Source organism: Protomyctophum bolini, assembly GCF_963924005.1.
Source record: "Protomyctophum bolini genome assembly, chromosome: 1".
NCBI classification, from domain to species: domain Eukaryota; kingdom Metazoa; phylum Chordata; class Actinopteri; order Myctophiformes; family Myctophidae; genus Protomyctophum; species Protomyctophum bolini.
In genome coordinates, this window is record NC_137862.1 from 14,224,936 (window position 1) to 14,241,622 (window position 16,687).

At 44.8% G+C, this 16,687-nt stretch overlaps 1 protein-coding gene across 1 annotated transcript in view; it reads right to left on the reverse strand.

The window, feature by feature from the left end:
* The window catches only part of LOC308319426 (neural-cadherin), a gene marked incomplete at both ends in the record, with an annotated part of 307,480 nt that overhangs the window by 113,170 nt on the left and 177,623 nt on the right, over window positions 1-16,687 (reverse strand). Inside the window, 7 exons of the mRNA XM_080769498.1 lie at window positions 2,951-3,281; window positions 3,891-4,334; window positions 4,528-4,719; window positions 5,017-5,291; window positions 5,673-6,075; window positions 9,260-9,422; window positions 15,328-15,448. Coding sequence (XP_080625624.1) covers window positions 2,951-3,281; window positions 3,891-4,334; window positions 4,528-4,719; window positions 5,017-5,291; window positions 5,673-6,075; window positions 9,260-9,422; window positions 15,328-15,448 — 1,929 coding nt within the window. The remainder of the gene's footprint in view (window positions 1-2,950; window positions 3,282-3,890; window positions 4,335-4,527; window positions 4,720-5,016; window positions 5,292-5,672; window positions 6,076-9,259; window positions 9,423-15,327; window positions 15,449-16,687) is intronic.

The following is a 16,687-nucleotide window of genomic DNA, read 5'->3' on the forward strand; positions in this document are numbered from 1 at the left end:
TGCCAGTGAGGAGCCCCCACCGGGAGGACGTACTGTAGACTAGCCTTCGTGCTACTCCTCCCACCAAACATCATCCTCCTCCCCGCCCGGCTTCTCTCCCCACTAACAGGGACCAATTGTGTTCGCACAGACACCCGACAAAACTGGATGAGGCACAGAGGGTTCGAACCCACAACCTCAGTGATGGTGTGCAGGGAATTTATGACTACACCACCCAACTACGGAAAGGAATTCACACTCTGGATGAGAATACTGTTTGCCAATGATTGTGTAAGAAGTGTGAGCTAAAGCATTGCAAAGGAACAGCACGCATTCATACCGGAGCCGTTATTTTCAAATCCAGAGTAGAATAGTAGAAAAACAAGGTTATCTCCAAGGAAACAGGTGTTATTATCAGCGAGGGCAATTTGTGCATAGCAGATATGCTGTGCTGTGGCACGTACTGCATGCCCAATGTTTAGAGTTTTATTAATTGCGACCGACAATATCAGACTCCAAGTCTTAGGAATTAATTATTGGGTGAGTACACACGCCGTGCATGTTAGTCTGCTAACCGTGCGATCCGTCCGATCTATGGCTGTGTATTTAGAATACAAGAAATTACTGTAAGATCAAACATTCTAGGGCTAACTAGTTAACAGAATCGATTGGCAAACATACTTTCACAATTAATTGTCCGGGGCTGTCTATTTGTTGAATAGCGTATCGTGTTTTAATTCATTTTCTTGATTTGATTTTAAAACATGTTTTAAATGTAATCATCGATAAGATTGATCGCTCGTATAGCACAAAGAAAGTTGTGATGATGGCCAGTTGCCATTTTAAATAAATAAAAAAGTGACGAAGGGTAGTGTTTCCCTTTGAAAGTAAAGAAACAAGTAGTTTCCGTTTTCCTGAAACGGAATGACAATATTGGTAACAATAAGGTGATCATTAGGAAAGCCCGACAATATCGTTGGAAAACGTGAAACCAAGAGTCACTTGACAAACGGACAACAGGACAAGCGATATATATATATAGATAAATATATATATATATATATTAGTAATGTGAGATTAATGGGCAAACACATCCGTATCGTCCGATTTTAGTTGTTTTTAGATTAATCGGCATCGGTTCGATGAATCAATCAATCAATCTTTACAGATAAACAAGTCCAAAGTAACAGCTTGAACAGATAAGCTCACAATATTAAATATAAAGGTATTAAAGTGAAATCTGACTTGCCTAAGCCTGCCGTGCAGAAACCCTGTTACATGTATTTTTCAGAATGGACAAAATTATTATAATTTTTCAATACAGAATGACATCGACATCGACATCGGTAATATCAGTTATCGGCCGTAACAGCAATTAATTATATCGGATATCGATATCGGACAAAATGTCTCATCGGCACATCCCTATATATACTGTATATAAATATATATATATATATATACTGTATATTGTGCTGTATATTCACAAAATGTGAAATTATTTGTCATTACAGTGGTTTGCGAGATCATTGGCCCGGACATTAAAAGAAAATAAAAAACTTGAAATATGTATATACTTATGTATATTATATGCGCTGTATGCCCTTAGATCTATTTATTCTGCCATTGACAATAACTACAGCATTGATGCCGCACAACATTTTTTATGTACTAGGAAGCATGGCATTTTTTCACTGTCCTACCCCATGTTCTCTCATTCCGTATAATGAGGGAAAGCCCTTGGCCTGGAAAATGAAAGGCTAGAGTACTCGGAGTATACTATGTGTTTGACATCGCTATAGCCATTTGTTGTTGCTGCTGGTGAGGAGGGAGAGCATATTGGAAAATGCTGTTTGAATGCACAATGATTACAGTAGTATACAATGCAAGATATTGCAGTATTCCTTGCTGCTACACCCTGCACCATTCAGCCAGTAAGACCGATGAACGGCACCGGGCTTACTCTTGTGAGAGTAACCGTGTAAACATAACATAGGTGTAAACATAACATAGCAAGATGCCATAAAGCTTCCTAGTAATACAGTATGCTGTTTGCCTTCTCGAGGCGTGTGTGTGTGAGGGGGAGGGGGGTGCATGCTTATAAGAAGTCCTAGGAATGAGATACAGTAATCCACAATCCTTGTCAAGTCTACAAATGTGCAGTGAACCTTGCAAGCCAACTTAAATAATGGCTAACGTACTATACATATGATGATTATGTAATCGTTATGATTTATCTATTTTGTATTTTTTAAAGGTTTTACCGTATGTTCACCTTGTTACTTTAAAATGATTAAGATCGCATTATTCCACATTAGCTCCATGGAGTATTTGCTTGTTTGTATGTATGTATGTTACTGTGTTTCTCTGTTACAAGCTGCTGCTCGCAACTAATTGCCCCTAGTGGGATTAATATCTTTGAAGTTGAACGTACCACCTCTTGGCACCAAAAACACTGCTGTCCCCAGCCACGCACGCACGCACGCACGCACGCACGCACGCACGCACGCACGCACGCACGCACGCACGCACGCACGCATGCACGCACACACACAAGGTCAAGTCAATAGTAGGCTGGCAACAGTCTGGCAACATTTGGTTAACACTCATGTTAATCAAATATAATTATGATGCATCTACTGTATCTAACAGTTGCAATGTGTTGCAATGTGACATAGCTGTACCCCCTCCAACTGTATATATACTTATATTTTGACACTTGCTTTGGCAATGTAAATGCAACGCTCCACCATGTGAACAGCCTCGTAGTGCAATGTGCGTTGCATCTAATTTCTCAGTTTACATTTATAAGGTTTCCAAAAACAGCCAAAGTATGAAAATAGGCTTAAAGGCCCTCATTTAAATGAGGGCCAAAGTGTTTAAATTGTTCCTCCAGAACCCACATTGAGAACAATGGTGTACATAATGTACACAATGTACAGCATGTCTTTCTCTCCTCTGTCCTTCTCACCTCGGTGACTGTTGATGAAGATCTTCTTCTCCCCGGCGAGATGGCCGTGGTCGTTCTGGTCGCCGATGGCCACCGTCAACGTGGCGGTCGTAGTTTTGGCCGGGCGTCCGCTGTCGCTCATGACGACCGGAATGCGGAACTCCTTCTGCCGCTCGCGGTCGAACATCCTCAGGGCCGTCAGAGTGGCCGTTCCGTTCAGGTTGTCCTGGAGGTGGAAGTCGTTGCTGTGGCGGTACTCTGCAGGGACGGTGAAGTGGAAGGGGGGCCCGTTCTCCAAGGAGTCCCTGTCAACGGCCCAAAGGAGAGTCGACGTCTGGTTCAGCATGACCACCTAGAAGGCATTGTTGTGTTCAGTGATACGTCAATTCATTTTAGTTTTGTCGTGTCACCGTGTCACCACGTCTTGTGACGTCAATGTCTGCGTTGGCCTCATCACTTTTAGTCAGTGGTGGACAAAGCATGGATACTGGTATACTTTTGGTTCAAAACCACACAAGCAATAGAACAAGGATCCTTCAGCTGCTCCACCACCCAGAGATGTCCCGGGACAGTACTGGAGTACACTTTTTTCCAAATGCATTGGTGTGCTGAAATTTTGACTTTTTCCAAAAATATTGTAAGGTGTTCAAGAAATTTCCCAAAAAATATCAATTATAGTGAAAATAGCAGAATGTTGCATCGCAGCATGCTGTATCTTATATAACTGCTTTTTGTTCACTATATTAGAAGTGGTTAATTCATAATTAACTTTATACCTTCCTAGAAATATGTCAAAATACTGTATTTGTGTGGAAGTCATGTAAAGTAAAGTATATACACCGGTATATATATATATATATATATATTTTTTTTTTTAATGAAAAAGGTTGAGAATAACGCATTATTGATCTGTTTTGTTCTCTGTCATGAACATGAACATGCTCTGAGCAGTCCAGCTTACCTGTGGTCCGGCCACGTTCTCAAAGACGACAGGGTTGTACGCCGCCTCAAACTCTGGCCCGTTATCATTGACGTCCAACAGTGGCAGCTGGACCGTGGCACTGCCCGTGAGAGCCGGGACTCCGCGGTCCGTCGCCAGGACGACCAGGTGATGCTGTCCCGTGGTCTCCCGGTCCAGAGGCCGGGCCACGGTCAGGACGCCCGATTGGTCGATGGAAAACAGCCCCATGGGGTCAGAGTCCTCCGACAGGCTGTACGTGATCTCCCGGTTCAGACCCGAGTCAGAGTCGCTGGCGGCCAGACGCGCCACACTCGTACCCACAGCCACGTCCTCGGGGAGCGGAGCCAGCGACAGGAAGTGGGGGATGAATACTGGTGCGTGGTCATTGTAGTCCTCTACCTCTATGACACAGTGCAGCAGGCTGGAGAAGTCCAGGTCCTCCACCTGCCAGAAAAATGCACATACTGTACTCTTCTTTTTTTCTTTTCTTTATTTATCCCAGGAATTTTGTAGCCCATTCTTTTATATTTTAAATAAAAATATATAAAATAAAGGCGAAAGCCACAAATAAAAATAAAAAAGAAACATGAAAGGAAAAAACATGACGGTACGTCAGTGGGTTCCCAATATTTCATACCTTAAGGGTGAGGTTGAACCGTTGCTCGCTGGGCCGTTCGTAGTCCAGCCGTTTCTTCAGCCTCAGGGTCCCGCGCTGCTCCTGCCGGTAGCTGACCATGAAGAACTTCTGTTCCTGGTCTCCTGCCACAACGCTGAAGGTCAGCTGTGCATTCTCCCCGGTGTCTCTGTCCTCAGCGGAAAGTTCCAGGACCTGACAATAAGCACAGAAACCCATGACCCAAGGAAAGATATTTTATATGTTATACTTAATATGTTGTTGTTGTTGTTGCCAGGGTGAGATAAGAAGAACTATATAAACCAACGTACACCTTATAGCCTTATACATTAGGGTTGTACTTATATAAATAATATTGTTGACTAGGACTAAAAAAGACTAAGATTTTGATATCCGTAAACTAAGAATAGAGTAAGATCGTGTTATTCAAACTAAGACTAAATTAGAATTTGCTGTCAAAATGAACACTGTACCAATACAAAAAACTAAAACCTCTGCATTAGGCTCGGCGTTCTCGGAGATCTTGGCCAGGCAGGAGTGCTCTGTGAATCTGGGCGCGTGGTCGTTGATGTCTCTGACCCGGACGGTGGCGGTCCCGGTCCCCGCCATCCCCCCTCCGTCCCGGGCCTCCACCACCAGCAGGTAGGACTCGGCCTGCTCGCGGTCCAGCCCGCTCCTGGACACACTGATGGTCCCCGTGGTCGGGTTGATGGAGAACATGTCCGAGAGGGCCGGCACTCCGCCCGCCTCACCACCACCACCTACGGCTGTCACGGTTACAAATGGAAGTTGACGATTAACCGTCCCACTAATAATTGCGATTAACAATTTATTTGTGTTCCAATTCAACGTTTGCCTTTAAGGCTTCGTAATCACAGATTTCACAGGGCAGACACGACAAATAACTTAAATATAAATATAAAGCAAATCCCTGACAGATTTAATATTTGTAATAATCTTTTCTTTCCCAAAAATGTACCAAAAAAGTACAAATTGATCTGCTATTTGTGCAATTTTTTAAAATAAATAAATTACACAATGGACATTTTTCAACATGGAAACGATCGGCACGTATATGCAAAAACAATTACGATTATCTAAAATAATTGCAATTAGGCGACTATATGTAATAATGATGACAGGCCTACCAGCGTTCAGACTGCCCAGGATCCTGTAGGAGAGCACGGCGTTCTGGCCCACGGCCGAGTCGTCCAGGTCGCTGGCGGTCATCTCCATGACTGACGTGCCGGCGGCCGAGTTCTCCGCCACCTCGCCGTGGCAGCTGGGCGCGCAGGCGAAGACGGGAGCGTTGTCGTTGATGTCCCACACGTTGATGATGACGTCCGTGAAGCCCGTCAGGCCCTCGCCGCCTTCGTCCGTGGCCAGGACCACGAAGCGCCACACCGCGCGCTCCTCGCGGTCCAGCGTGCGCTGGGCGTAAATCTTACCCGTGACCTCGTCGATGATGAATTCGCTCTCGGCGCCCTGGCCGTGCAGGGAGTAGCGCAAGGCCTCCTGGTCTGCGTCCTTATCGGGGTCGGTTGCCGTTACCTGCAACGTCAAAGGAATGGGGGTGAGGCCAAGGGAGAGAAAGAGAGAGAGAGGGTATAAGAGGAGATCATTATTTACAAGCTGCTGAATTGTGTGAACACACACACGCACACACGCACGCACACACGCACGCACACACGCACACGCACACACGCACGCACACCACCTCAGCAACAATTACACCTCAGGCAGGCCGAGAATGTTTCAATTTAGCATTGGAAATTGCATCCGACGTATAGAGCCAAAATGAACTATTAAATGTTATTTTTGCAGGAGCCTTGGAACATGCACAAATAGAGTTGGTAGAAGACAAAATGTTTCAATAAGTCATACAACACAGTGCATGATGCCACCATATGCAACTGACATAAAGAGAGACTTCAACAGCCATGAGAGTGACAGGGCAACCTGCAATGTGGCATGTTCCCATTGACAGATGTGACCCATTTTAAGTCATATCTGGCACATTTGTAAATCTTACTGATCTCTGATTACATACTAGTTGAAAAGGGAAATAATTTGCTGCCAGTGGTGTTTTTCTGGAATGACATGGAACCCATGTGTATATTATTATTACTACTACAAAAATAATGTATATGGATTCCATGTACATCACATACAGTATACACATTCCCATAACTGCTCTCAGTAGCAATGTAATTTCATCGAATTATACTAACAATATTTTAAATGTCTTGCTGGAGTATCTTAGCTTTCTTGGCGGATGGAAGGTCAGTGATGTAGCCAGGGGTCACACTTGGCTGTGCTTGCACAGTAATTACTTGATAAAATCTGGAATTAATTTGATGAGTAGAAGAGAACTCATCCAAAGGCCAAGGGCTAGCTACCGCAAGCATGTCTTATGTGAGAAGCAGTTGACAAGAGGGGAATCAAATAAATCTAAATTAAGTCCAGATTGAACAGATAAAATTGACAGATTTTGAAAGAGTTTCACTGGGCCACTGCTGAAATCTCATATTGGCAATACAATTACTCGTTAGCGTCTGGCAAAACCATATCACTAGAAAAATGTGCATTCTGCTTCAACAGCTACAAAAAAGACTGGTTTGTCTTGGGTGTTGTGTTGAAAAGAGTATGCAATGTTGTATAATATTTGTTTATTTTATCCTCCGAGGCCTTTGTTTGAAGCTCTGTTTGAATGGCCTTTTCTTCGTGTTCAGCCCTCGTGTACAGCTGGTGTACTATACTTTAAAATAAGTTGGCAAACATTGGCCAAATTGTTAAATAATATAATAAAGAGGCAACAACTGTGAAAACTGTTGCGAAAACTGTGTTGCGAGGCATTATGATTATTCAAAATACTAGGCAATTTTAAATTTTAATATTATAACCGAGATGCATGATGAAGTCAGAATTTAGAACAGAACATCGGCTCTTTGTTCTAACACGAAACAGGTCGGGAGGGTTGAGAAAAGCCCTTCCTAGCAACGACCGTTTAAAAAAAAAGATTTTAGTGATCCCATTTTATATCGATAATAAAATACTCTTACCGTCCCCACACGTCCCAGGCACCGGCGGTTTAATTTGATAGGACGTGTGTGGTCGTCCTGGGTATCAAACGTGTTAATGTATCTATGGAACGGAGTCAAACAAAATGTAATGTCTCAACTGGGGGAGTCCCCAGTTCAAATATGATTATTTGGGGGGGTCCCCAGTTCAAATATGATTATTTGGGGGGGTCCCCAGTTCAAATATGATTATTTTGGGGGTCCCCAGTTCAAGTAATGATTATTTTGGGGGGTCCCCTGTTCAAATATGATTATTTGGGGGGGGTCCCCAGTTCAAATATGATTATTTGGGGGGTCCCCAGTTCAAGTAATGATTATTTTGGGGGGGTCCCCTGTTCAAATATGATTATTTGGGGGATCCCCAGTTCAAGTAATGATTATTTTGGGGGGTTGAGAACCACTGCTATATGGTGCAGATGAAAGGATGAGAACCACTGCTATATGGTGCAGATGAAAGGTTGAGAACCACTGCTATATGGTGCAGATGAAAGGTTGAGAACCACTGCTATATGGTGCAGATGAAAGGTTGAGAACCACTGCTATATGGTGCAGATGAAAGGATGATAGAACCACTGCTATATGGTGCAGATGAAAGGATGAGAACCACTGCTATATGGTGCAGATGAAAGGATGAGAACCACTGCTATATGGTGCAGATGAAAGGATGAGAACCACTGCTATATGGTGCAGATGAAAGGTTGAGAACCACTGCTATATGGTGCAGATGAAAGGTTGAGAACCACTGCTATATGGTGCAGATGAAAGGATGATAGAACCACTGCTATATGGTGCAGATGAAAGGATGAGAACCACTGCTATATTATGGTGCAGATGAAAGGATGACAGAACCACTGCTATATGGTGCAGATGAAAGGATGAGAACCACTGCTATATGGTGCAGATGAAAGGATGATAGAACCACTGCTATATGGTGCAGATGAAAGGTTGAGAACCACTGCTATATGGTGCAGATGAAAGGTTGAGAACCACTGCTATATGGTGCAGATGAAAGGTTGAGAACCACTGCTATATGGTGCAGATGAAAGGATGAGAACCACTGCTATATGGTGCAGATGAAAGGATGATAGAACCACTGCTATATGGTGCAGATGAAAGGTTGAGAACCACTGCTATATGGTGCAGATGAAAGGTTGAGAACCACTGCTATATGGTGCAGATGAAAGGTTGAGAACCACTGCTATATGGTGCAGATGAAAGGTGCAGATGAAAGGATGAGAACCACTGCTATATGGTGCAGATGAAAGGATGAGAACCACTGCTATATGGTGCAGATGAAAGGATGAGAACCACTGCTATATGGTGCAGATGAAAGGATGAGAACCACTGCTATATGGTGCAGATGAAAGGATGAGAACCACTGCTATATGGTGCAGATGAAAGGATGAGAACCACTGCTATATGGTGCAGATGAAAGGATGAGAACCACTGCTATATGGTGCAGATGAAAGGATGAGAACCACTGCTATATTATGGTGCAGATGAAAGGATGATAGAACCACTGCTATATGGTGCAGATGAAAGGATGATAGAACTATGACAGAACCACTGCTATATGGTGCAGATGAAAGGATGATAGAACTATGACAGAACCACTGCTATATGGTGCAGATGAAAGGATGATAGAACTACTATACCTGCAGCACAAAGACAGGTGAGCCGTCCAACTCCTCCGTGACGCTGCCGTAATACTCGTTAACGGTGAACACAGGCGCCTCGTCGTTCTTGTTCACCACGGTCACCGCTACCGTTGTGTAGTCCTCCCACTTGCCGTCCGAGGCCAGGACATGGAGCTTGTACCTGAAAACAAGAGGCCAGGACATATGGAGTTTGTACCTGAAAACAAGAGGCCAGGACATATGGAGCTTGTCCCTGAAAACAAGAGGCCAGTACATGGAGCTTGTACCTGAAAACAAGAGGCCAGGACATGGAGTCAGAGGCGGAAGTGATGGCGCCAGTGTGTTTGGCTGCTCGTCTCCTGCTCTCGTTTTGGTTTGTGTTTCTGCTGTATCTAAGCCTTGGCACTGTTCAGATTAAGTCTCTGCTGGTGTATGATCGCCAATCCCTCCTGGATATCCGACAAAATGCCAGGATTATTGGTTCATTTTACCACAATGAACAAAAAACCGCGCCGCCGCTCCTAACAGGAATCCCGACTCATCTGCTCTCGGTCGCGCCCCCGCCGCCGAGGAGGAAACGGCTCCGCCGACGTGGCAAACGGAGTGGCAAACTGGTGAAGCTGAAGGCCCGGGTATGCTTTTCGTCTTTGTCTCACGTGAAACCTGGATTATCGTCTCCCTCCACCCTGCTGCAACGACTCCGGGACCCCAGCGCGACCTGCCGCGCTCCTGTTGCTAGCCTGGAGGTGCTATTCCAGCCCTGCCGCCCCTGCGCTCCTCGGCTCTTGAGACGTGGGGTGAATCCCCGCAACCTGCGGTCGCTGCCCCGCGATCCTAACTCCTCCGGATCAAAGGCTCCAGCCCTTGTCAGGATTGGCCTGGTGAATGCCAGATCGCTGACAAATAAAACTTTTATCCTGAGGGATTTCTTCAGCTCCCGCGCCCTGGATCTCCTCTGTGTGACAGAGACGTGGATGGCGGCGGGTGAGTGCAGCGCCCTCGTTGAACTGTTGCCGGCCGGCTGTTCCTATTTCAACTCCCCGCGGCCCTCGGGCAGGCAGGGTGGGGGAACAGCGGTCATCTATAAGGATGATATTAAATGCAAGCAATGCTCTGCTTCTTTCTCCAGCTTTGAGGTGACTATGTTTGAGGTGGGTCGTATTGAGCCTGTTTTGTGCGCACTCATTTATCGACCCCCTAAATACAACAAGGATTTTGTGACTGATTTCTCCAATTTCCTGGCTGGAATATTGCCCAACTATGATCGAGTGTTGATTCTCGGAGATCTGAATGTACACGTATGTTGCCCCGATAAACCGATGGTGAAGGACTTCCTAACCCTCATTGAATCGTTTAACATGGTGCAGAATGTGTCGGGTCCTACTCATGAACGTGGGCATACGTTAGATCTCGTTATCTCATATGGGCTGCCTATCCGTAACCTAGAGATCTGTGATAGTACGTTCTCTGATCATTGCCCTGTTCTGTTTGATGTTGCTCTCTCTTGTACGGAGAATAGATCTAGGGCTCCTGCTAGACTCTGTCGGACTCTTAACCCCCGCACTGCTAGTCGCTTTTCAGCTGCCTTTGAACAGTTGTGTGCCCCGTCTGTCTCGGCTGTTCCCACAGAGGAACTGTGCTCTTGGTTTAACTCTTCGTGTGGGACCATAATGGACTCTGTGGCCCCAATGAAATCCAAGCTGCCCAGGGCAAAGCCCGAGCCCTGGTTTAATGACAGAACCCGTGCAGCTAGACAGGAGTGCCGAAAAGCAGAACGTAAATGGAAGAAGGATAAGTTGCAGGTTTCTTCTCAGATTTTAAAGGAATCCTGGCTCTTCTACCAGAACACTGTCAAAGAGGCAAAAAGAGATCATCTAGCGAATATTATTGAGTCTAACCGTCTTAATCCACGTGTACTTTATCAAACCATTGACTCTGTTCTTAATATCGCTCAGCCTGTCTGTTTTGAATCAGCTGACATATGTAATGACTTCCTGCACTTTTTCATTGACAAGGTGGTAAATACAAGGGCCCTCATCACTGCTCCTGCCTCTGACCCCTCTGTCTGTGTCCCATGTCCCGCCGTGCTCAGCTCGTTTGAACCTGTAACATTGTCCGTTTTGGAGGATGTAGTCAGCCACATAAAGGCCTCAGGTTCGCCGCACGACATTATCCCGGCTCGCCTCTTTAAAGAGGTTTTCCCCAGCGTAGCTCACACGGTCCTGAAAATCATAAATAGCAGTCTCTCTTCTGGTCTTGTTCCCACGTGTTTTAAACATGCTGTAGTGCAACCACTGCTTAAGAAGCCAGGCCTCGACCCCACTGTGTTGGCTCATTTCCGGCCCATATCTAAATTGCCTTTTATCTCTAAGATACTAGAAAAGGTTGTCTATGCCCAGCTACAGTCTTTCCTAGAGGAGCATAAGATCCCTGAGGTCTTCCAGTCTGGCTTTAAAACCCGGCATAGTACCGAGTCTGCACTAGTTAGAGTATTTAACGACATCCTCATAGCTAATGATGCAGGCGACTATGTCATTCTGGTCCTGCTGGACCTGTCGGCTGCGTTCGACACAGTCGACCACAGCGTCCTGCTCTGGCGCTTGCAGCACCTAGTGGGTATCTGTGGAACGGCGCTGGAGTGGTTCAGGTCCTACCTGACGGGCAGAACCATGTCTGTCAGCGCTGCTGGCTCTGAATCGTCCCCAGCGCCGTTGTCGTATGGTGTTCCACAGGGCTCTATTTTAGCCGCAGTGCTCTTCTCCCTATATCTCCTGCCGCTTGGGTCCATCCTCAGAAAACATGGCATTTCGTTCCATTTCTATGCTGATGACAGTCAGATCTATGTTCCCCTAAAGAAGAAAGACGCTGACCCTAAAGCTCTTCTCTCTTGCCTGGATGACATTAAAGCCTGGATGGCCCTAAGCTTTCTAAGCTTCAATGAGAAGAAAACTGAGGTGGTAGTGTTTGCCCCAAATGGTTCTGGTAACCCCCCTCCTCTTGATCTAGGCCCCCTGGCTCAGTTTGTGAAGCCAACAGTCTCCAACCTAGGCTTTAAAATGGACAACGATTTTAAGCTAGATCGCCAAATTAGCTCAGTGGTGAAATCTAGCTTTTTTCATTTGCGACAACTGGCAAAGGTAAAACCCTTTTTAACCACTCAGCACCTTGAGACAGTAATCCATGCCTTTATTACATCTCGGCTGGATTACTGTAACGCCCTCTACCTTGGAGCCAGTCAGTCCTCCCTTGCTCGGCTCCAGCTAATTCAGAACGCGGCTGCCCGACTTCTTACTGGCACGCGTAAGAGAGAGCATATAACGCCCATCCTCGCCTCTCTCCACTGGCTGCCAGTGAATCTTAGAATTAAGTTCAAGGTTCTGCTTTTTACTTTTAAAGCTCTAAGTGGTCTCGCCCCTCCATACCTCTCCGAGCTCCTCCACCCCTACTCTCCTGCCCGCTCCCTCAGGTCAGCTGACCTGATGCTGCTAGAGGTCCCGAGGGCGAAGCGGAAGCTTAGAGGGGACAGAGCCTTTTCAGTCGCTGCCCCCAAGCTCTGGAACGACCTTCCCCTGCAAATTAGGCAGGCCCCCTCTCTGGCCATTTTTAAAACCTTGCTTAAAACGCACTTTTATTCTTTGGCTTTTAACACAGCATGAGACCTCTGTTTCCTGAACGAGCCTCCCCCACCCTCCTTCCCTTGTTTTGTGTTTTGTTTTGTGGGTTGTCTTTGTTTTCTGTGTTTTTAGTCTATGCGTTTACTTACTGTTTTACCTATGTACTGTACAGCACTTTGTGGCAGCTATGGTTGTTTTAAATGTGCTTTATAAATAAAGTTGAGTTGAGTTGAGTTGAGTTTGTACCTGAAAACAAGAGGCCAGGACATGGAGTTTGTACCTGAAAACAAGAGGCCAGTACATGGAGTTTGTACCTGAAAACAAGAGGCCAGGACATGGAGTTTGTACCTGAAAACAAGAGGCCAGGACATGGAGTTTGTACCTGAAAACAAGAGGCCAGTACATGGAGCTTGTACCTGAAAACAAGAGGCCAGGACATGGAGTTTGTACCTGAAAACAAGAGGCCAGGACATGGAGTTTGTACCTGAAAACAAGAGGCCAGTACATGGAGCTTGTACCTGAAAACAAGAGGCCAGGACATGGAGTTTGTACCTGAAAACAAGAGGCCAGGACATGGAGTTTGTACCTGAAAACAAGAGGCCAGTACATGGAGCTTGTACCTGAAAACAAGAGGCCAGGACATGGAGCTTGTCCCTGAAAACAAGAGGCCAGTACATGGAGCTTGTACCTGAAAACAAGAGGCCAGGACATAGGGAGCTTGTACCTGAAAACAAGAGGCCAGGACATATGGAGCTTGTCCCTGTTTTTCCTTACACCGAGAAAACCTGTCGCCTAACAACGCTGATTTGTGCTGACCATGGACGGTCATGTCCATATTTAGAATCCGAGCAGCAAACAAACACTGCCACAGAGTGAGGTCCCATTAGGCATGTAATTACCGCTTCTGGCCCTTTTTTAGATGACACATACTGGAAAATACAATTCCCTCAGGACATCCTGGCCTGTCAAAAAAACATGGCCTCTCTCTCTCTCTCTCCTACCTGCATCCGACACATGCATAAAGAGACTTCACAACAACTGCTAGCGTCACTGCGGGGTTGTGTTGCAAAGATAAATAAGATACAAATGATCAATACACAGCTCCATGAACCATTACCACACCGCACACACGTACGCACACAGTATATACTATAATCGTTGCTGTCGGGCATATTCAAACTTCTTGTGTTTTTTACTCCCCTACTCCCTACTTGATCATACTACAGCCGTACAGCGTCACACAAAAGCCTGTGTCCATGACATCATAGACACTGCTAAAATCTAAAATATCTAAAACCACATATTGCACATATAAAGACCCCAGGAAAGTGTTCTAAATCTTCTAAATGTCATTAACATATATTTTTTGGCAAAAAAGTTGAAGTGTCCTTTTAAACTGTCCGGAACAAACTGGGTAGTGTGAAACTTTTGGGGGCAAAAGATGCAATTGTTGGGGTTGAGAAAAATAAAGTTAAGTAAAATAATAAGTTAATTTTAGCAGGGAGTAATATGTAAAGTAATATTAAAAAAAATAAATAGTTGGGAGTAATTTTCATACACTGGTCCTTGGAATTAAAACAGTTTGAGAACAACTGTGCTCCACTAAATGGAGCAGAGCCTTAGTTACGGCCAGGCTACACTGGGCACGGAATTCGCTCCATTCGTGGAGCGGAGTCCGCGGGAGTCCACAATGGTATGCTGCCACTATAATCAATGGAACCCGGCTACAATGAGCACACGTGCTCTATTCTTCCATGTGTATGCGGGGGTTACGCAGCCCTTCGACTTGCCTTCATTGTCACAATACGAGGCAGGAGGTTTTCGGACCCAAGTGCAGGACAGAGGCAGAGAGGCAAAGTAGTGGAATTGCAGAATTATTACCAAAATCCAAAAACAGCAGGAACACTAGGCAAACATGAACTAGAAATAACCTGGGAATTCACTAGGAGCAAACACAAGCAAAAAAAAGCACACAAGTGTAAAGTAAAACCAAAACCAAGAACAAGGAACACTAGAAAAACATAACACGTCACGGACTGTGACATTCATAGTCAAAGAAACAGTAAATACGGAACTCCCCGCGGGACGAACACATTGTCGATGGAGCCACCTAGCTGCTTTCGTTCCGCTCAGCCCATGGGTAGGATTCTGTTCCATCCCCAGTGTAGTCCCCCTCCCAAATTTAGTATAAGTCGTAACAAGTAAGGAAGAGGAAGTAAGTAAGAGGTCCAATTACTTTCCAATATGGCTGCTGTGCATAGAGCCAGCCATCAGCTGACAGTCTGCCATAGAGAGATAGGAGCTTAACACAATGCTCAATTAAGTGTACTGTATATTGTAATGTATGTGTAAGAATTATTATTATTTTATCTCATGTTTAAACATGAATTAATTTGTCTTATCCGTGACCTGTAGGCTGTAGAAAACTCAAAGTCTAAAAAAAACAGCCATTCCGCCACGCATGCTCCTTACCTCTTGTTCTGCTCATAGTCCAGAGGCTGGGCGATGAAGATAGTGCCCACTTCAGGTTCCACATCAAACACCCCTCCTGTGTTCCCTGATGTTATCTGGTAACGCAGCTTAGCATTCGCACCTGAAGAGGAGGAGAGGAGATGGGAGTCGTGACTGATGAATGGATGCGGGCGTGTACCTATCTGTTAGCCGCTGTGTGGTGGGTTAGCAGGGTTAATGTGCTGAGCTTGAAAGAGCTGAGCGAAGGGAGCACGGTGGGAGCCACGCTGCATGGCCCCAAACAGGGCAGACGCTTATCTCTGGGTTTTTTCTGTGACGTGAAACAGATTGGGTGAACAAGTTTAGCACCAAGTACTCCCTCCTGGACGGGATGACAGTACCATTACTGGAGCTTTCCTGCAATCTATATCTGTTGATTGATAGCATCAGGTGCAGCTTTCATCAGCAGAGGGGCAGCCGGTGTCATCTTTGTTTAGTCTTTTGGTACGAAGAGGCCGTAGGAAGCCCCGAATGTCCAGAAACATTGTAGCCAGTAGCCACTCATTTGCTGTACAACGGCATTCTTTACTAAAGTAAAAGTATCAATACTGAAATATAGAAATAAAGTCTGGAATTCAAAATTTACTAAAGTAAAGTACAAAAGTATTGGCATCAAAATGTACTTAAAAGTACGGAAAGTAAAAGTACTCATTATGCAGAATGTCCCAAGTTTTCAAATGTATAAAATCTTGTAGCTTGTAGATCGGCTATTTTATATAGATTTGTATAATGAAGCGGTTAATGTATATGTTTTGTAATAATAATCCAAATCTACAAAGTAACTAGTAACTAAAGTTTTCAAGTAAATGTAGTGGAGTAAATGTACAATATTTCAGTCCAAGATGTAGTGGAGTAGAAGTAAAAGTAGGCCTAATGGAAATTGGAAATACCTCAGCATGTTACTTCAGTATAGTACTTGAGTAAATGTACTTAGATACTTTCCACCACTGACAGATCCTCAGAACGGTTTGAAATATTAATTGAAATCATAATGATGTCATTAGTTCATCCTATGCTCTTTATTGCAAGAGACTTGCACTGATGTTGCAGCTGGTGACAATCATGTAAGGTGAACTGAATTTAACACTTCAATTAAAGACAAAGGCAGGTGTTTCATCACGACACACAGATCGCACAGGCAGAATGATCTACAAATGAGAAACTACATTTTACCGTGACAATCCACTAACAACACCTCAATATGTTAACTTTAGCACGAGAATTCATGGTGTTTAATTACCTGATTAAAACACTTGTAATAATCTTTTTTCACAGACTTATTTGGTTTAATTAGCATTTCCATAAAAGGAAGGAGCACTTT